A 22,131-nucleotide genomic window follows, 5' to 3' on the forward strand; every position below is an offset into this window, starting at 1 on the left:
TGCCAGATCTCGTTTGCAGATTAAAGAAAAGCATTTAGAAGTACCTGGGTATTTATTCCTTGCTGTGAGCTAGGGATTCCTCCCTGAACAGAGGAGGCTCAGGTGAGCAAGGTGCTGTGCGATATTTCTGTTCCTCTTGTGGCAGAGCTGTCTGTACCTACAATGGCTATAGCTTTGTTTTTTTTCTGCTCTTTGAAACAACAGTTTTTTCCATGAAAATGAAAGAGATTGGTAAATATGTTTCTTTTGAAGGGGAGAAAGTTTCTGTAAAAAAGGATTCAACTTCATGTTCCACCTCAAGACCAAATCTGTCCCACGAGGAAGAATCGTGCTTGGTTATCCAGATACATAACCTGAATTTCAGAATCTCAGAGCATATGCAGCTCCTGTAGAAACTTGCATTTCCCATCTTGTAAATCTTGGCACCATTTTAAACATTTTGCTTCATCTGTTCAGTTCTGCAGTTACTTAAAGCTGTAAACACAGCTACCTGGGGGGGGACTGGTGGTTTCTCCGTGGCTCTTACTGCTTATCACCAAGGTGTGGAAGAGTTCCTCCTATTTTCAGGTACATAATAGGGCCTGTGCTTTTAAGAGTGTATTGTTGCCTTTCTACAGCTGTGTGTATTTTTTTTTTTTCGGAGAAGTGCCCTATTCATTTTCCAGCTGTTCTTTACCACTGGTAACATTATGACTGCACCACGAGTCCTGTAAGGATGCTGTCATTACTTCTGTTCTCTTTGTGGGGTTTTCTTTTCTCATGTTTCTTTCTTTTTTAAATCAAATTTTCGTTTCGAAGACATGCTCTACTTCTTGTGACTCTGATCAGAAGTTTTCCTGGCTCGTGCATCTGTTTTTCAGTGGACCATGATGTGTGCTGCTTCCCTACCTCTTTGGCCATTTAGTCAGACATTTGGGTGTAGCGTTTCAGTCGTGGGTTGTTAATGGGTAAACAAACTGGTTTGCATCAAGGCCCGAACAACCTGAACAATGTTTTGAAATTGAGGGGACACGGTGTCACATTTAGAAAATTATGTTATTACGTTGCAGCTATTCGAGGCTTTTTTGTATAAGCCTGGAAATGTCAGGCTTTGTTCAGCTTCGGGGTGTTAAAGCGAGCAGCTTGGCGTATGCCAGAACATCTCATCTTCCCGGCCAGTGGAAAGAAGCAGTCAGTCTTGCTTCTGACTTGTTTGTTTCTTTAACTACACCAATACAGCTGAAAAATACCTGAATCCCGGTCCTTTCTGTAAGTTGAAATAAGAATGAAACGTTTTAAGGGCTCTGTCCTTGAGCGCTTCTGGGAGCAGGAGCGGGACCTTTCAGGAACTCCTGGCTTTCGTTTGACAGGGCTGGGCATTTCGGAAGCAGCACAAAAGCGTTTAGGATATGAGCCTGCTTTGCTGGCGATAAGATAGAAAATGTAAACCAGCTAAAACAGTAAAGGAAAAGACCTAAAAGCAGCGCGGTGTTTGCCGCATAGAAACTGTAAACACAAACTCGATAGGCCTCAAAAATCAATAATTGGGAAAATTATAGCGTGATCAATGAGCACACTGTTAAATTACAGTTAAATCAAGTCAAATCTAATGCACAGGGGGTGTTGGCAGGTACTTTCTCCTGGGGTGGCAGCTCCTAATGGTGGGGTTTGTCTGCTGGAGAGCAGCGCAGGGCTCTGCACACAGACGGGGCTGAGGCCCTGTAGGGTGAGCGCTGCCATTCAGGTGCTTTTGCCTCCTTTTCTCCATGGAACAGGGAGCTCTGAAATCTTCAGGCATGACTACAAAGCAGTCTGTAAGTGCTAAGGGCAGCTGGTTGTATAGTTTTTATTAGAGGGTGGAGGGAAGCAATTTTTTTTATTGCTTTCCTGGCACTGTTGCATCAGGAACCTGATCCGGATTGTTAAGGGAGGATGAAAACTGATCCTGTCACTCGTGGCAGAGTTCCCACGTGTCTTGGTCTGCTGTATCTGCTGGTTCTCTGGTTTTAGGGAGGGTTTTTTTTGGTGGCTGTGACACGAGGACTGCTCATCTCGATCTTAATATTCCTTCAGTGATAATTCCTATGGGCAGCCAGGTCTTAGAGTACCCTGAGAGGGGGGCATTAATACTGAACTTAATCATCCTTAGCAAAAAAAAAAAAAAAGCATCCCCTAATTTGCTGATTGCCTTTTCTCCCCTGCTCTCATACAGAGCATTTACACCTCGGGCTTCCCCCTTCTGTGGGTCCTTTTTGCCAGTGGTTGCAGAAACCAGCCAGCTTACTGCAGCTTTTAGGATGCTGCTCGAGGTCCTTCTGGCAACTGGACTTGTGTATTGATCCTCAGATGGCTTCAGAGGGCTGGAGGACTAGCCGGGCTGGTGCATGGTTTATAGTCACTTCTGTATTTTACCATGGAAACTATTAGCACTGCTTGGGAATAAGCATTTAAGGAACAGCGAAACTTCCTGGAAAACACAGGGTCTCTGTAGAGTTACCTCTACGTATCCGTGGCCTCTTCAGGCAGTCCCTGCCCTGCCTTTGAAAGCTTTCCAGCAGTGCAATTTTTGCAGTTGTCACTTTGGATGCGATCCCAAGCAGAAACGCTTCTTGGGTGAGGGCAGTGAAATGCTGAGGCTCGGGGATTCGCATCTCTTTCCACACGTAAAGCAAGTAGTTCCCCACCACGGCATCTGCAGCAGTTCAGGTGATGTCGCTATCAACGTAGAAAAAGATTTGAAAAGGCTTTCTAGAAGAAAACATTCGATGCAGCGTGCTGAAACCACATACGGTGGAGCTGGGTGGGTGTTTTGTTGGGGTTCTTACTGTTCTACAACAAAACAGCCTTACCTAGGGCAAAATTACATGGTTTTTTCCCTGCCTTGAGTATTTACAATGTTTGACTGAGCACGTCTGTAGGGTAAGTCATGAAGAGCGTTTTCAGTATCAAAGTTGTGGTGCCCTCCTGGACGGGAGCCAGACTTCACGCAGGATGGTGCAGACAAATTCACTGGGGTGTCGTTATAAATTATTTCCAACATTTTAATCAAAACATATATTTAGTTGTGAACAGATGACTGTTCTGGAGCGATGGTGGTCTCTTCAGAGCTAAAATTGTAACTGAGCTTCTGTTAAGCCTGATTCTGTTAGGTCTCTCACTCCCTTAATCTTGCTGAAAGTAAACTGATCCACCTAGAACGTCTCATGTGTGGTCCTGTGGCAGAGGAGAACTATTTTGGGATCGGGATGATATCTTAAACACCTTGTTAGTACTGTTTATTTGAAAAACTTGGGTGGGAGAAGGTAGCTTGTATCTTTTTTTTTTTTTTTTTTTTTCCCTAAATGTTTCCTACCTCAAATTTGCATGGGGCATGCATTTCAGATCTGGAGGGGTGGTTTTTACAATTCATAAATCAGGTTTGATCTTTCTGACGAGGTTATTCCTTCGCCTGAGGTTGGGGACTTTGTTTGTTTGTGTATTTTGTTCTTTTTAACAACTTTTGGAGATCGTTGATGCAAACTTTACCTGACAGGTTGGAGAGTATTTAAAACCTCCAGAACTCTCAGTTTGCAAGATTTGGCAGTGTGAGGCATGGACGCATCTCAGCATTGGCTTTGTATCAGAGGGCATGAACACAGATCTGGTTCTATATTTTCCAAATGTAAAAGTAACAAAATACGTTGCTTGAAAAGAGGATTTTTCCCCTACTTAGAGAAAATAATACACATTATGTAACATAGTATAATAAACAGATATAGAACAATAATTAATAATTAATACATAAAAGTATAATTAAGGGTTTGGGGTTTGATACAGTAGTGTTTTAAATAAATAGCAATATAATAGTAGTTGACTTCCTGCAATAACACAAACTTTTGCTCAGACCAGGAGGTTGCATAAGGCAGCGAACCTAGAAATCAGGAAGTCTGAGCTAAATTTCTTGCTGACTGTCAGACTTCCTCTTTGGTCTCAGCTACATTGTTCTACTTCAGGCCTACTGTATTAAAAAAAAAAGCTCCATTTAATTAATAAGGTCCTTGAAATAGGAAACTTTCTCATATTAAATCCACCACTTGCTATGATAAAAATACAGTCTTTGTGATACTTTATGTGTGGGCTTAGAAGCTTTCCTACTGTTTATTAAATCTGTTCAGTTTCTTCTCCGCAAAGCGGAATGAAGCTGACCCATTTCTTCCCACAGTGTTCTCTTTCTGCATTTTGTGTACATTAGTGTATGTACGAGGCCTTTCTGGAAAGAAATTTTTAAAATACTAGGATAACATTTTAACATGAAATAACGGGATTTCTAAAACTTGCTAAGTATATAACACTGCTACACATTTGCACAATAAACCTCATTCTGTGAGTGTGATTTAAGGATATAATGCCAATAAAAATATTTTTCAATATGTGAAGTTTTTCTTTTGTGCAATGTTATAAAAAACAATAAATACCCAACCTTTTCTTTGTTTTTATGAACCCTGTACATAATAACTGCAAATTCATTGTTACTGCTTAAAAAAAAAAAAAAAACAACTGTAAAATTGTTGATGTGCTGTTGGTGTTTCCTGGTATCTGCTCCAAAATTCGTGCTGAGATGGAAGTGGAGCCTTTGCAGAGGGAAATGTTTCCACTTGCTGTTCCAGTTGGGAAGTTTTCTGGTGAGAGTTGAAGGTGGCACCTCTTTCCAAGCTGCACGTTGACAAATGGCTAAACGAGCTTTTGTAATTTTTGCAAAATTTCCTAATACGCAGTAAGCATTATTTCTGTTGGGTTTAGTAAGCTTTTGTTAATTGCCACCCCTGCATACATAACTTTTGTTATTAGCTACCCCGCTGTACTGACATTGCACGTTTCTTTCACGTTCTGATGGAAACTATTTGAGATCTCATTTTCAAAATGTCTCATGAAAATCCCTGATGTTTCCCAGGCTTAAGGTACAAATCTCACATCCTAAAGCCCAGTTAGCTACCTGTGCTTTGGCTGTGTGGCGAGCACAAGAGTTATTTTTATGCAAATAAAGGCCCTGCTTTATCACGGAGGCGGTGACTTCAGATGGGAGTAGGCAGGAATCAATGAACGCTGAGTTCAGCGCGGATCCTCAGCAGCTGGACGGGCTCCAGGATGACTGCAGCACTGGTGGAGAAGAATTTGGGCTGGAGAAAAGGGAAGGCCGATGTTTCAGTCCTGCAGAGCCTCTGCGTTTTTACTATGTCAGGAAGTGAGGTCAGGCACAGCCGCTGTATACTGTAATTGTTTTCTGGAAGGCTAGTCATTAAGATTTTCTGTTTTTCTTAGAAGCCTTTGTAGTGTGAGGCTGTCAGTGGAAAATACTGCGTTTTTTTTTAATATGGTTAACATGATTAACCATATTACATTAACGGTGTTGGATTACTCAGAGCTTCTCAGAGTTTACTTCTAAAATATGAGCTGGTTTTATTTGGTTTAAAAAGCCTTAATATCCTACTTTGTCATACCCAGATATAGCAAACCATTACTTTTAAAGTCTGTTAGCATTAAGTAATTTGAAATCCATCTTTCAAGACTTTCATATGAGCTAATATTCCTGGAAGTCTGATCAAATTTGTAGGTATTAGAACAAAGTAACATTCATTTTAGGATCACAGAATGTCAGGGAGTTGGAAGGGACCTCAAAGCCCACCCAGTGCCACCCCCTGCCACGGGCAAAACACCTCCCAAGAGCCCAGAGGGCCACCACTTGTCACCAGCTTCCACCTTGACACAGAGCCATCATCTGCAACTCTGGCTGCGAGATCCAGCAAAAATCCAATTAATACGGAAACAAATGTGAGTCCTCAGTGTAACAAACTGATTACACTTAGTTAACTATGTGTCAATGAGTACTACAGGTTAGTGAAGCAAATTCAATTTATATATTGACATAATCATATCTATGACATAATCATTTTTTCACTTAGTTGTATTCCAAACTGAGACATCAGAATGAATTCAGGCAAGATGCTGAATGTACACCCTGCTATATGTTAAATTTTAATAGATATTCTATTAGCTTTGTAAAATTAAAATATTTCAGCATTTTAAATGTATTTTTCTTGAGCTACCTCTCTTGGAGGGGTGTTTCTGAGCTGGTTAGTCCTGATGCTGCTTTTTAATGACTGTTGTGCTGTATGGGCTTTAATCCATCCTCCAGGCCAAACAAGGGTGGGGAATGACCTTTAGCTGATGCATACTAGAAACCACTGTAAGTAAATGAATCAGGCAAGAAGTACCCTTACAAAACATAACCTTTCTAAAAATTAATTTGTTTAGCTCCATGCTGACTCAAAAAACATCCAGGGCAGGGTGACAGAGCTCCAGAAGATGCATCTCCAAATTCTGCTCTTGATTCTTACATAACCATTCACTATCAGTGTATTCTTTGAAATGTGGAAAATGACAAAATTTGTCTAGTCCCTGATACTTCCAGAAGGGATTTTTGTTTTTTAATCCATGACTTTAGATTTTGCCTGTTAGCACTGACTGCAGTTTTAGCGCAGATGCTTCTGTTTGTTTTCTTCTCGCTGCCCACGTGGATAGCTGGTAGTGATGATAGACTTAAAATGTCTCAGGGCCAAGAACAGACCCTGGAAAATAGCTGTCTGAGCCTGTCTTACCAAGGTAGAAGTGACCAGCCCTGAGAGGTGGCCTGAGGTGGTTTTGGGTTCAGCTCTACCTGCAGGCGGTTCTTCCTTCTTCAGGCCACCCACAGCTCACCAGCTGGGTTTGGCTGCCCGAGCTGACTTGTCTTGGGTTCTGGGTAAAACCAAGAGTTCAGAGAATGCCTGGGGCAGGGGCAGAGCTTCAGGGGAACTGTGACTCTTCATTTGGTAACACTTTGACCGGGGGAGTTGTGGCTGGAGATCAGTTCTTGGTTCTCAGCTCTGCTGTTGTGCCCACGCGCTGCTTGTCCTCCACCTACATGGCTTGCCCTCCTCTCGCAGCAGCCATGCAGCGTTCCTGACCCTGCTGCTTCTTTCGTGCTAAGGGTCAGGGGGCTGAGCTAGTCACTGAATATCCCGAGTTGGAAGGGACCAACAGGGACCATCGAGTCCAACTCCTGGCTCCACACAGCACCACCCAAAAATCAGACCCTATGTTTGAGAGCGTTGGCCAAACGCTTCTTGAGCTCTAGCAGGCTCAGCGCTGTGCCCACTGCCCTGGGCAGCCTGTCCCAGTGCCCAACCACCCTCTGGGTGCAGAACCTTTCCCTGACCCCCATCCTGACCCTCCCCTGTCCCAGCTCCATGCCGTCCCCTCGGGTCCTGTCGCTGTTCCCAGAGCTCAGCGCCTGCCCCTTCGCTCCCTGTGAGGGAGCTGCAGGCCACCATGAGGCCTCCCCTCGGCCTTCTCTGCTCTGGGCTGAACAAACCCAGGGATTTCAGCTGGTCCTCATACATCTTCCCCTCCAGACCCTTCACCAGCTTCACAGCCCTTCTTTGGATGCTCCCTTCCTAGACAGCAGGGCCGGAGCCTTGCTCCTAGGCTAGCAGTAGCGGAGGTGCGGGTAACAGCTTTTCAAGATGCATTTCTACTTCTTTGGGTTGTTTTTCAGGAAATTGTGCTGGGTAGTAACTTCTCAGGGATTCTCTTTTACCCAATATCACCTGCTTCCTTGAATGAAATGGAGGTGAATCTGTTGGTACCACGCTTGGGTGTGCTTTGTTTCCATCGAGAAGTTTGAGCTGTCAAACATGCTGGGGTTGAGTCCCGTTCCTTCTAAACAGCAGAAGTGGTACCTTTGAGAGCAGCCCTGTGTTTTGCTGCTCCTTTATCAGTATTCTCAATGTAATGAAGCTGTGCTCTTAAAGAAGAAAAGAAAACAAGAAAAAAACTGAGGGGCTTTGCAAATAAAAAATGATAATAAAAAGTGGTGTGCAGCGGGCTGTGCCTCTTTGCTGTTTGGGTGCTGTCACTTGCAGCCATCTGAGCCCAGCTGTAAAGTGTTGGCTTTCTGAGTCAGCTGAAACTGCCCAGGGGTTATTGAAATGGTTTCATTTACGCTAGCACTTCCATTTTCTCTTAACATATGGAGATTACTACTTGCCGTGAAATAGTATTCAGTGTTTTTGGAGGCTGTCGGTAACCCTATGAAAGCACTTGTTTGAAAGACTTCAAGAGGAAGTTCATGGTGTGAAACATCCCAAGGTAGAGCATGAAGCAAGCAGGAGGGGTGTGTGTGGAGGTGAAATGTGCCTGCTACCTGTGCAGTCCGGGATGCTGAAAGGCACCTGGGTGTTGGACGGCGCACGCAGAGCCCCCGAGAACTGCACCCAGCCAGGTGGGAGACACGGGCAGGAGCAGCGGGGTTATTTAAAGCTGCAGGTGGCACTGGGGCTCCTTTCAGAACACGTCTTTCTACAGCTGGTTGTTTTGGTTAGCTCAACAGCTGAATGTAGGTTTAGTTGCTTTTTGATGAAGGGTTTTCCCCTTTACATTAAGTGCTAATTTCTGTCGTCTTTGAGGTTTTTAAATGAAGGAAATGGATACCGTGCGCACACGCGCATGTATTTTATATATCTAACATAAAATAAAACAATGTATTTTCAGTCTGCTTGTGTATACTGAATTCCTATTATGGAAGCAATTTCTCTTAAGGCTTAACTATAAACCTCTAAAAATAGAAGAGCTGTAGAAGAAGAAACTACTGCCATAATTTTAGCATACTGACTGGCAGCGTTACTGTACAGATATTTTTAAGTGAAATAGTTGCATACAGTCAGATGAGCTTGTTTCCTTGGCAGTGGTAATTCAAAATCTGGCAAATAAGGCAGAAGATTATTCTGTTCAGGAAGTAAATAACACGCTAAGGTAGTTAGGTATATTTAGGACAAACCTGATACAAATTTAAACCTTGGAAGTCAGGTCTAGCCCTCGCACCTGGCTCTTTGGTCCCTTAAAATTGTGTTACTGGAGCAGCCCCGGAAAGCAGTTGGTATGCAGAATTCAGCTAGCTTCCTTGGCAGTGGTGGGTATTTTATTATGTGGCTGTGCGATTGTATCAGTTATTTTGAGATGCTCTTGCAAACAAGAAGCAGTGTGGTTTTGCTATTGCATGCTTCCAGCCTCTTTACCTTGCAGTGCTAATGCAGGGGAAATCTTGCAGTGCCACCTTTGTCACAGATCCTTTCTGGATAATACGAGTTAACACCAGCAGAAATTATGAAAGTCCAGCTGTATTTTTCCCACTGTTGCTAGTCTGCTGAAGATACAGACCACAAGTACAGAATTAATCAGTTTTGTGGCTTTTTTTTTTTTCCCAAATACTTTCATTTCCATACTGGCTATAGAGAACTGAACAAGGACGTAGCAGTAGTACATAGACTGGCTTGGTTCGTGCACAGGTGGGATGTTGTTTTTCCGTTTTGTTCATATGTTTTGCTTTTTAATTCAATTGGAGTATCCTAAATGCATTTTGGTTCTTCTGTCTGGGTTATAGGAGGTAATGGGGAGGAAGAAAGAAATGTCAGCATTTCCTGTAGTCTGTTATCTTGTGCTTTTTATGGATGCTGAATTAACTATACACCAAAAATTCATTAACATTTGCATTATATTTTGCCTTATTACAATTATGGTTTATTCACTAGAAGCCCAAAACTGTGCAGCACTTTTCCATTTGCATTTCTCCATGACTTAAAGACTTTTGTGCAAAGTACTCTAGTCTCTCTTGTGTTACCTTAAGCTTTGCTTTCACCGTGTCAGAATTGTGTATTAATGGCATGTTGCAACATTGGAGAAACTGCAGGTTTTCTAATCACCACAGGGACTGAAATGTATGTGTAGTATGTGAATTATGTGGCCTAAACCTTGAGTTGTAACCAGTTTAGAAATTGTAACTCCAAATTTTAAGGATAAGGTGCTCCGTAAATGTAAGCTATGCTGTTGTATAGTTGTGTCACCTATGTGCTGATTTCATCACTTGTGGCAGTGCTGAATGAGCTATGCATGATATGTATTTAAAGAATTTGTTTTTAGAAGAAAGATACGCATTGCTTAAACACAGTATTTGAAAAGGACAATTATTCGGGAGAGGGGGAAGGTTTAAATCTAATATTGGCACTGTCTTTTGTTTTAGCAGGTGGTTAACGTGAGCGATTGTCAATGAATGGTTTTCAGACATGATGGCCGACCAGCCGCCTCCACTGGAAGCTACGCCCATACTGAACGAAGTGCCGCTTCTACCTCATATGGTTAATGGGGACAGCATACAGCAGGCAAGTAAATCTGTTGCATTTCCATACAGCTCATGTCATACTGTGCCTGCGGTGTTGGTAGGGAGGCTGACATTCAAGCACACTGTAGAAAACTGATGCTTGAAAGAAGAAGAGGCAAAATAAAGCAACTGTGGTACGAATTTACAAAGTAGCCCCCTCCCTGGAAGTGTTCAAGGCCATGTTGGGATGGGACCTTGAGCAACCTGATCTAGTGGGAGGTGCCCCTACCCACACAGGGGGTTGGAACTGGATGGTCTTTAAGGTCCCTTCCGACCCGAACCATTCTAGGATTCTGTGAAAAGCATATTGTGCTCAGCACTGATGTTGGCAGTAAACTTGAAGTGCTAACTATGCAGAGGAAGAAAATCATTCAACGCTACTGTAGTGGATGTATGAAAAGATTTTGAATTGAAAGGAATGTTTTATACACATGGAAGTGCTTTAAAATTAAACTAAAAAATAAAAAGAATAAAGGAAAATCTATTATCTGGATTTCATATTTAATAAAACTAAGGCTGTGAAGGCTCTTCTTAAAGCTCAGGTAAAGTTATAAATATTAGAAAGTGGCTGCAGTGCTCTAAACTGAGAAGTCTGTTGCAGGGAAATATAGAGGAGAGGAAAGAAGACCTCTGGTTTCCTGATACTAAGAACCTTCATTAATAATTACAGTGCAGCGGTGAAACCTGAGTATACTTCGCTGAAACTTTAGAATTTTATTGGACACAAGCTTTCAAAAGTACCTGCTATGAGTAGAAATACAAATTGAAAGCAAAATTATTTGACTGAAGTACAAGCTTGTTCAAGTTATTAGTAAACTTGAAGTGAATTTACTGCTTGGAGATAAAAGTTAATTGCCTTGTACTACAAGTGCCGAGTTGTCTTCCCCTTTTTTGGAGGTTGATTTTCAGTGTGTGTTCAGAAATATTGCAGACATCCTGATGTTTTAACACTGGGTCTTGATTTAAGAAGCATCTTTCCCCAGCTCCAGCAGCTACAAACATTGTAGGAGAGAAGAGGGGGGTTTTGTTTGTTTGTTTAAATAGCTGACTGTCTATTTGTTGGCAGGAACAACAAAAGAAAACATAAATTTTAAGGCTTTATTTAGCTGGAGTTAAACAATCAACTTGTTGAAGCAGGGGATAAAATTGTCCATTGCTTTATTCTGATCAATATATAACTTTAAGTATCTGGCAGTAATGACTGTGTCTTGAAATAAGCACAGCTATAAAATATCTAAACTAGTTCTGAAGTTCTAGCATTAGCAACGTGAAATTTTAGACACTGACCAGCTGTGAGATTATTCAGTAGCTAATGTTCCATGTTGCACAAGGAAAATAGATCAAGTAGGCCTAATTGGAGACCGGCTCCATAGCTGTTTTTGTACAGCATGTCTTTGTGTAGATCAGTGTGTAGAATGACCCTCGGTGAAGTCTTGAGAACCTAGTGGAGGCCGTTTGCAATTGGGTGCAGTTTAAAAAAATAAAATAAAAATTTGGGGCTGCACAGGAAAAGGGTATTTGAAGAGTAGACTTGAAAACTGAGAGTCTCCAAGACTTACAATTGAGTTGCTTTGAAAGTAATGAGTAAGTCTGTCAACTGAACATAGGTGCATCTCTCTTCAGGGGTGGGAATGTCATTTCACTGAGTGTGCCAGCGTGTCTCATTCTAGCACATCTGCATATAAACAGCTACATCATATTGCCATCCTTCTGTCACTTAACAAACAGGCTTGCTGCTCATTTGCTGCATTTTCTTGTGGAGGAGAGACTGCTGAGCCACAAACCCTCTTTCAAGTAGAGTATTAATTTATTAATGCAGAATTTTAATTATTTGTTGCCAGAGCCACAGAGGGCAGGCTAATTACAAAGTATTGCACAGTGTTTTTCTCTTCAGAAATAAAATTTGTGCCATTCCACAAGTCACTGCAGTCAGATGCAGCATCCAATTCATCAGTTTCGTTTCACATGAAGTGTAAGTAACTTGGAAATTTTCTGGAAGGATTTCTTGTTCTGAAAGAAAACTTCAGCAGTGGAAGTGAAAAACAGCTAAAAGCAAAACCCTGACCAGTGCTTTGAAAGAGCTTTCAAACTGTGTTGATCCCATTAGTTCTGAAATGGGTATGTGGGACACCTGAGGCTGTTGACATTACTGGGACTGCTGGCACTAGTCTGGCCTCCAGCTTGGCTTAGGCCGGCTATCGAAACACTCGAGCTTCCTGGAAATTTTCCTTGATGGAAGGTAGATGGAACTGCTTTTGCTTCATTAATTAGGGTGAGTCATTCCTCCAAGACACTGCCCCCATGCATTCCTGAAATTCCAGTCTCGGAGCTGCTCTGCAGTCCTGTGATTACACCACTTGTGATTCTTTTCACTGAGTTCAGCTAATAGCTTCCTGAACTGCAGTTCACTGAACTTCTTCCCAAGCTCTGACCTGTGCAGAGGCTCTGAATTTCTAAAAGGATTCCTTTCCTGCCTCTGAATTTTCCTGTCTGTGGAGATGAGACTGGCTGTGAGGTTTAATACCTGCCTGGGGAGTCCTGTCCGCTGCTAGTGTGTCCTTCCCCAGCAGCTGTACTTTAATGCAGACCTTGTTTTTTCTTCTTCTTTGTGCTCTGGCAAATTCCCAGCCCCTTATTGCCAGTTTTGTTTCCTTAAAAAAAAAAATAAAAGTAACATTGCATCACTTTCTTTACTTCTAGAATTTTAGTAAAGTTTCGTATTTGCTAATACACTGAATTGCAGATCTGCTTATGTTTCAGTGTTTCAATTATGGCTTTTTAAAAAATATTACTTTCTTCTGTCCTCCTTGTGGAGCCATAATAAATATAACTGGCTGGCTAAATGACTATTTCAGGGGCATTTGCTGTCCTACTTTTGTCCAGAAGCAAGCTACCTACCCAGAGTAGAATTATTTCTCATACTGTGAACTCACTGGAGTGGGGTTGGTGTTCTTTGGTGTTCTAAAATACATTTCCAAATGTCTTTTATTGCAGTTTTTAGATGGAATGTTTTTGTGCTCACCATCACCAGGGTGGAATTTTGACTGTAACTTTGCTGTTCTTACGTGGCCAACCCCCCTGTTGTACTAAAGAATTAGACCTGCCATATAGTAGAATCTCACTGTAAAGTTCTTGTAGTGAAGTTCTCAATGTTACGGTAAAACTGAAGCATGGTTGCCAAAATGTTATAATTCTGTGCTAGTGCTAGAATGAGGCGATAGTTTGCCCTGTGCAGCACAAGTGAATTGGTAATCTGGACTGCCAGAGGAATCATTCTGGCAGCTGTCCGCCCTGATTTGGGTGACAGTGAATATGCTCTTGTTCAAATTGACTCGGTGACCCTCACTGGGAGTTGCGTGTCATTAGCTACAGGATCACACAGATAGGAGAAAACACATCTGATCTTTCAGGAGCTGCAGAGCAGAGGTGGTCGGCATGATCTGCTTTACCAACTCATTCCCTCTTCCTTCACTCCCAAAGGACCTTATGCTTCTGTTAAATTAGCTGATAACATGAGGAAATACGTTGTCAAAATACCTACCAATATGCCATCAATGAGAAAATGTGGCTGCTTTTTGCACAAAGCAGCTTTTTCTTTTCCCGTAGTCTTGATTTTTGCCAGTTTAGGTCTGGAACTGAAGTATTCTCATAGGCAAAACTCAGAAAGCCAAGTGAAGAACAGGTCATTTATTGATTCAGAAAGAAGAATATACAGCAGTGTGGAAAATAGAGAAAATAAATACTTGGTTATTTCAGGTGTATCAATGGAAGCACTGCAGGTAGTAATCTATATCAAAGTGGGAGGAAATTTCATTCTTCCTCAGTTTGCCTTTTAATCTCTTAAGGCTGCCAGAACCTCTTTCATTCTAATCAAACGTGTAGGTATAAATAAAATGGTTGTATTTTTCCTCTAATTAATCTCTAAAATTAAAAAAAATGAATAAACAAAAAAACGGCTACTCTATATTTTGCTTTTTTGCAGGTTATTCTTGTGCAGGTAAACCCAGGTGAAACATTTACAATTACAACTGAAGATGGACACATTCAGTGTATTCAAGGTAAAGGAAACACAGAAGTACCCAATACAAATATTCTTACTCTCTGCAAATGTCTTAAAATTACTACTAGAATTTTTCTGTAATGTCAGATGTGTTTTTTATGTGTTCCATGATGTAATAAATCAGATTTTTTCAGTTTGTACTTAAAGCACAAATAAGACAGCACTGAGAAATTGCCAGGCTTCCTTGCATCTCTGCAGACCTTGCTAATAACTCTTAAAAGGTTGGCATTTCAACAGCTCTTTTAATGATTTAATATCTACAGGATATAGATAAGATCCTGTAATGATCCTTCTTAGGCTCTTAACACATGAATTTGTGAGATTTAATCCAGACTTCTCTAAACAAATGTAATATGTGCCGTGTGATCTCACTTTGAGGTCAGGTAGCAGCATAAGCAGTTTGTTAACATTGAGGGAAGCATCACTACCGCCTGTGTGTGGCCTCAAAGTGCTTTTTAGCTGGTGGGTAAGTGACACGACTGCAAATCTGAGGCTGGTTCAAAATATCTCCTATAAGTCAACTTGAATTTATCAGTACTTCCATTTTAGGGATACTTTTCACCATTTCAAATCATATTATATAAAACATGTCCATTCTTCTTTGGTCAAATCCCAGAGATGAGTAAAACCTTTCAGCTTGAAGTGAAAAATAACATATCTTTATGTTAAAAAAAGTAAAAAATTGTTGACTAGCTGTCAATGCTACTGTAGCAATTGTGTTACAATGTGAGAACTGAAATTGATCTTTGCTAATGGTTGCACAGTTACAGAATTACTGTTGGCTGTACAAGCATGGTGGTTGGGATGTGTCTAATCTGTGCTTTTTGTAAAAATGATTGCACAGCCACACTTACACTGAAATGATGGATGCTTCCAGAAAGTTATTAAATCCTGCTTAATTTCACATTCAAAACAGGCATTAAGTTATCCTTGGTGAGACACATTGTATTATTTTTCTTGATGAAAATTTGGTGCAGATTTTTTTTTTTCTTAATGCTCAGTCTTGTTATTTAAGTCTCTCTCCTGAATGGTTTTTCACTGGGTTGTTGAAGCCTTGCCTCTAAACCTGTCTGTCTGAAGGAAGTTCCATAACTGTGGAGCTGGGTCTAGTTGCTGGCTTTTGAGACACCATCCACAGCTTTCGAAAGCAGGTGTCTCGCGCCTGTAAAAGCCTTGTTTGTTTAAAAGTGGCACCTTATTACTTCTCAGGTCCAGCACATGTTCCTATGATGTCACCAAATGGTTCTATGCCGCCTATTTTTGTGCCTCCCGGTTACGTATCTCAGGTAAATGTTAATTTATTCTCATATTTAAGTATGTTTGTGGGTGTGGCTTCTTAACAATAAAGCTATTGATTATTTTATCTATAACAGCTGGTAAAAGCAGCTCTCATTTTTTCCATTGAACTTATCAAATATTTAACTTCGTTGTACGCGCTCTCACCTTGATCTAGTTTTCTTTCTTTTATTAGTATTTCAGTTACTAGGCCATAAAGGTTACTTCCAGTGAGGCAGTAGGTGGCCCTGAATTGGCTGGCTGTTGAGTTCCATTAGCAGGATGCACATCCTGATTTGCCTTCAGCCCTGTTTTCAGGGTGAAAGTAAGTGCTTAGGGCACGGGAGCAATGCCTGTGGATTGTAGCATGCTAAGTACCAGGGGACTGGTGAGTACAGATCGGGCTTGGCTGTGCTAGAAGCAGCCTGGTGAGAACATAGCTGGTGGCAGCAGCTGAACTTGTCTTGTTCATGCTGTGGATGTGAGACATGGTTTTCTTAGACTGTGGTTATACGGATCACATACCAGTACCATTCTCTCTGTCATCCCTCAGGTCTTTTTGTTTTTGTTTTTTTTCCAGACTGCGTAAGTTATTTCTTTTTCATATCTTCTGATAACTCAGATTTTTCTATTCAAATATAACTCCTATTTATTGAAGTTTCCCCTTCCTCTAACAGTGCTGATCTCCCTAACAATCAGTAAAATCTCTGCCATTACAGCAGACGTGTGAACAGGAGTGTTAATGCTACTGACATGTGCCCGTGGAAACAGCAGGACTCTGGGCTTCTCTCCTAGCTTTACTTTTCCATTCTCACTGGTTTTCCACTCTTCTGCACAGTTAAGTCGAGGCAAATCAGAGCGGTGTGTGGTGTTTGAACTATTATCAGGCATATTTGAAGTTCAGTTTGATTGACTTTTAAATTATTAATTTTTTAAAGGAAAGTAATTAAAAACATCTTTTTTTTCTTTTTTTTTTTTTTTTTCCCAACAGGATAGAACAGGTTTCTTGATTTCTAGTAATGTTCCAAATGTACAGTTTCCAAGCAGGCTTGAGAGCCTTGTTAACCCCTTGTTCTTGTGTTCCCCAGGCCCTTGTCTTTCTGCAGACAGCTGCCTCAGCAGTTTGTGCTTCTGCTGTTATAAATAGGCATTTTCATGCAGACCCTGAAGAAAGATCCCCCCAGATAATTTATGCTTCAATACGAAATTGGGTCTTCAGTGCAAACAGTCTGCAGAGCACTGGCAAATGCTGAAGTGTACAAACTGAAAAATACATTTGTTCTGTGTTAGCTGTCATGTGAAACTAAGGTTTTGTTGTTTTGTTGTTTTTTCTTTCTGTTGCTTTAATTCCCTTGGTCACTATGACAGTGATAGACAAGTTTGAAACCAGGTTTAATCAGTTATTTGTGACTTGCTTCTCAGCAGATGAGACTTCAACTTTCTGTTCCAGAAACTGTTGAAGAAACCCAGAAGTATTAATTTTGGTTTCTCCCAAAGTGAAGTGAAGAGATTCAGTAGTGGATAACGGTGACATAGCAGGTTCAGACTGTAAAACCCTGTACAAGCCTTAGTACAGTAACACATCCCTTCTGCCAGAAAGTGGGCCTAATGAGCTCGCTTGTTTACTATATACGCAGAGCAGAGTTAATATAACTGTCAAAATTTGCTCTGAGCTTTGGCTTACATACATTAAAGCGTGTGTTATAGCATTATGCACAGTAATATGCTTGAAATGGTGTATTTAGTTCTGTTGATAAACCAAAAAGCCCCCCACGTTGCTCCAAGAACAAACTGTATTCAGTGTAGCAGAAACTTGGTCTTCAGTGACTTCTTACAATGTTTTTTTTCCTCCTTTTTCAAGTCTGTTAAGAATTGCTAGCAATACAGCTGGCTCTGAGGTCATATTACAGCTGAACTTTGTCAGAGCAGTTTGTGAGTGGCCGCATTCTGTTTCCTTTACGAAGAATACTTTCTGGTTAGTTTGCTCTATCTTCTGCTGAGGAGCTTTTCAAAATGTACTTTTGGCATAAGCAATATTTCAACATCCGTAATGCCTTCTTTGCCAACTAGGAAATGCTGGAGTGATTTCTTATAGCCAAACTAAACATACTTTAAGAGAGGATCTTGAAGGAACTAAAAGGATAAAACATATGGTCTGCTTTCATAAAAATGCTTTCATTAAATGCCTGAAAATGTAAGTTTTGTTGTTTTTTATTTAGTAACAGATATCTGTGTAAATAACTTGAGATCTTCTAGGAGCAGATTCGATTTTGTATGATTTATTTTACAGATTTCATAAGAAAAAAAATAGTTTTGCATCTCAGTTTTGCTTGCCAGCCTGCATCTGGACTGGCCCTTCTTGCCACAGGTCCCTATTTGCATCTGCAGGCAGTGGTTTGGGCTATGTGGTCCCTCGCTGCATTAATACTAAAACATCGTAAGGCCTTTCCTAATAGCATCTGTGATTTGTATTTTTAAGTGCAACTCAGAGGAGAAGGGAGATGTAGAGGGAAGGAAGCACAAAGCTGCAGACTAATTCTGAAACCAATTAAGAAAAACACCTCGATTAATTTTAGAGTGTCAGTTTGCCATTAAGATTGAATATTTTTCTATTACTGACTTTTTGTTTCCAAATTACATTGTTGATACCTGATTAATTTTTCTGTGCAAGGGAGAATAGACCAGAATGTGCTCGGTTTGTTGCCTGCCTTTAGCAGGAGTTAATCCAATCTTGTTGCTTCTGAGTCAGACTTCCTCGTTCGTTAGTGTGAATGTTGTGCCAGTGCACTTCTATATGGTGACGGAAGCAAACTGAAATACAGCCAGGTCATCTCTCTGATGGACAAAGGCCTTTGACCCCATCAGAAGTGTAGCTGCTAAAAACTTGGTCCCTCAGATAGCAAAAAGGGATAGTAACCACAGAACCTGAATGTGTTCACCTCTGGGTGACAACAAAGCAGCACAGATGGAAACAGCTCTGAATGACAGCTGGAGAAAGGACCCTGTAAACTTCACCCTCTGGTTGTCTTTTCCAGATGTCTTTTAGATGAGGCTAAACTGGGCAGCATAGTTTTATTTCAGTGTCATCATTGTTTGATATTTCTTTCTGTGAATCCTGTTCTGGTGTTAGTGCCTGACTTTGTCTTCTAAAACCTGAGTTCTGTCTGAAGCCCTTCCTCAGCTTAAGATTTAGAGGGGAATTACTGTATAAAATTCAATGTCTTTCAAGTTTACTGTAGGAAAAGGAATATACTGAGATAGATGTTAATATATATAACTCTGGCTGAATTAGACTCTGAAAGGAGCCTATGTGTTGCCAGCTTAGGACGTGCTCAGAAGTGTGTGTTTGTGTGTGTGCATACACAGGGCAGCTTTTCCATGCGTTAGAGCATTAGCAGCTTTTTATCCTAGAGTTCAGACACGCAGACAGGTTCCTTGTCTGAATTCTCTTCGCCTGTGGCAAACATGAAATATTTTGACATTTGAGTTGGGTTTGATCGCAGTGCAAGACAGCAGAGCTGACTTGTACTACTTTGTACTTGCCACAGGCTAGGAACATGTATGCAGACATGGACCACAAATGGGTGACGTGCAGCAACTTGTACGTGTGATAGTGCTGTCAGGCTGGATCTGGTGTAAAGCAGGTCTTCTGGCTGCAACTGCGAGGAGATTAGGAATTGCACCCTGATCGATTCACATTACTTGTTTAAAGGAATGTGTACATTATTCAAATCTTGCTTAGCACTTTGATGTGTGAGGCTCATCTTCTTAAAACTGACTGCCTTCAACTTCAGTTTCTTCCAGTGATACATGCTGGGTATGTAAAAAAACCATGGGGGTTCGTTTCTGCTTGTATGTCCTCGACTGTCAGATGGCAGGTGCAAACCTGGGCACGGAGATGCTTGATTAAATGCACAAGATTTACAAGGTTGTTTCTGCACTGAGATTTCATTTCTTACGTTGCTTGACAGGTGGTGGAAGAAAATGGAGTTCGTAAAGTGGTGGTGTTGCCACACTCGGCTGAATTCCATCCTTCCATGCATCCTCCTCCTCCTCCTCCCCACGTGCCACATTACATGCACCATCACCATGCTCTGCTTCCCCACCCACCTCACCCGGTGTACCCTCCGGTTCCTGGCACAGGAGAGCTGCCGCCACAGTTCATCCACCAGCATCCACCACCACATGTTTTTCAAGAACAAGGTGAGAGTGCAGGTGATGTTTAAATGCACGAGAAGTGATTTCACTTTTTTTTTTTTCTGAATTGAGGCAACGAGTTCTGTTGGTAGCTCCTTCACACATTTCCCATAATTTTGGTGCTAGTTATTAGCCTCCATGAACCTTAGGCACCTCATGAGGTGATTTAAGGTACTCTTGTTTATAAAGGATCTTGGAGAGGCACTCTGCAGGTATCATTGTATAAAGTTCAAACTTTCTGCTGTTCTGTTTAAGGATTGAATACAAAAGGGATAGCTTAGAAATGTTACGATACTCTATAGATATTTTTAAATGTCCCCCTTTGTTCAAATTTGACTGAAAAGAAAATAAAAAGCAGTAACATACATAGACCAAATATCATAGTCATCTCATAGGAGAATGAAATGCAAGTTCACACTGTATCTAAAAATTGAATGAAGCAGTATTTCACTGGAGGACTGGGATCACTGCTGACTTGAAACAGGCTATAAGTTTGATTATATAAACGAGCATTTAACATCGAAAGAAATTAGGCTGGGGAAGATCATTCTCTCTCTGTCAAGCTCAAATCATTAATTAAGCTGTTTCAGCTAATGTCTAGGGTAAAATAGTAGCACCTAAGCTACATTTTAAAATGTTAGTTTGGGTCCTAAACTTGCTTACGCTTTTTTGAAAGTATGAATATAGAGCTGCATCAGGGGAAGAAAGGCAACTCTGAGGCCTAATCTCGAGCAACTAACAAAAGATAGTTGTCTGAAGAATTGAATTGGAAACAATAAGAAAAAAAAATCTAAACTCAGTTTGTGATCAAAAATATTAAGAAAGAATAAATTCAATAATTTGAATCTGGGTTAAACAGAAGAAATGGAAATTTGCCTGCAGATATTTTTGTGTGTTTTATTGTAGCATTTAATGAACATGACATTTCAAGACAAGAATTAAACTTCCAGCTGCTGTTCTTCTCCTCCTACCTGATCTTTATACTCATATGCTAATTTGAGTGCAGTCCAGAAACTCTTTATTAGTGAAGTTCCTTCAGTCTAGTGAAGCTGTGCCACTCAGCAGTGTAAAATGTGCATGTTTCTCATCAGCTGCTCTGCTGCCCAAAGCCATCTGAGCATCAGCTGGGGCTCTGTGCAGCTGTGAGCCATGCAGCTCCATGTGTCTTCAGACTTACAAAAGCAAGGCCAGTCAAGTTGCATGTTTTTTCAGGTTCCAGTTGTATTTTAGTTATTCTTCTGATTTTAGAGCCTTTCTCTGTTGTCAAATGAGTTGTACAGAACAATGAAATAAGTTCTCCTTTGCTTTGTAGAACCTCGTTCTCATGGAAGGACAAATTTTATTCAGCGGGATGAAAGGAGTCTCAAAATGCAAGAACACCTGAAGAAAAGACTAAAAGACAGACAAGCTAGTGGTCACACTAACAATAAACTTAACAGTCCTCCGTCTTCACCACATAAAGTTAATAATTCTTCCAATGCAGCAATTCAGAACGGAAATGGAAAGGGACAGCCAGGGACAGGAGGACCACTAAAGCAGAAGCAGATAGGAAAAACAAAGGGCAGTCCAGATGGGAGTCCAGAGATGGGAGGTAAGTTTTATTGAAAGGGCTTAAAAATAAATTAATAAATAAAAAATACTAGATTATTTTGTAACAGAAGATGTGATAAGTTTACTGTAAAATGATTTCTGCAAAAATTGAATTTGTAAGGTTTTTTCTCTACTTGGGATTAGAGAAAGCCTGATATACTTTTTGTTATGTTTGGATTCTTTTTCCTCGAGACATTAAAGTAATGTCAAGTTTTATCATTTGAGATTTATCAAATAAGGTATTTAAGAAGATTTAATTCTAAACTTCTTAGGGCTCTGTCTTTTCTGACCTGGAACTCTGATCGGTATTCCGAGTGAGGATGAACTGTTGGTACTTACATACCTTACTGTGACCTTTGGTGTTACTCTTTGTCCTAACATTTTGGATAACTAGCTACTTAAACCTTGGAGAAATATGAAGGTTTGAGCAACTGTCTTTCCAGGTTGCTGTTTGAGCAGTTGTAATTTTAGCTCATTATTTTTGCTGATATAAATGTTTGAGCTTATTAATAACTTACAGCTTTTGATTTGCATACAGTAAAATACTTTGTGTAAATGTCTTTCATTTTGGTTTGAAACTTTTTCTCCGATATACAAATGGTTTCCTATCATGATTCTGTAAATAATTTGTGCATCTCTTAGTGGTGTGTGTGTCTTAAAGTAAATGGTCTTTTTAGGCTGTAAGGTATAGTTCTCATCTCTGTCACTGTTGTATTTAACTCTTCAGTTGTAGACATAAAGCAAATATCTGACTTTGTCAGGGGAAGTAAATAGAGGTGAAAGCTTTTATCCAGCTTGT

General features: G+C 40.7%; 1 protein-coding gene across 4 annotated transcripts in view; it reads left to right on the forward strand.

The window, feature by feature from the left end:
- LOC119717858 (fibronectin type-III domain-containing protein 3a) overlaps window positions 1–22,131 on the forward strand; it is a 45,552-nt gene that overhangs the window by 7,480 nt on the left and 15,941 nt on the right. For 2 of the 4 annotated variants that reach the window (XM_038184268.2, XM_038184270.2), the window contains exons 3-7: window positions 10,073–10,211; window positions 14,193–14,268; window positions 15,480–15,556; window positions 19,517–19,748; window positions 21,055–21,333. In XM_038184268.2, coding sequence (XP_038040196.2) covers window positions 10,116–10,211; window positions 14,193–14,268; window positions 15,480–15,556; window positions 19,517–19,748; window positions 21,055–21,333 — 760 coding nt within the window. In that variant the 5' untranslated portion in view covers window positions 10,073–10,115. The remainder of the gene's footprint in view (window positions 1–10,072; window positions 10,212–14,192; window positions 14,269–15,479; window positions 15,557–19,516; window positions 19,749–21,054; window positions 21,334–22,131) is intronic. The other 2 variants (XM_038184269.2, XM_038184271.2) reach the window with 1 other exon arrangement.

Source organism: Anas platyrhynchos, chromosome 10, assembly GCF_047663525.1.
Source record: "Anas platyrhynchos isolate ZD024472 breed Pekin duck chromosome 10, IASCAAS_PekinDuck_T2T, whole genome shotgun sequence".
NCBI classification, from domain to species: Eukaryota; Metazoa; Chordata; class Aves; order Anseriformes; family Anatidae; genus Anas; species Anas platyrhynchos.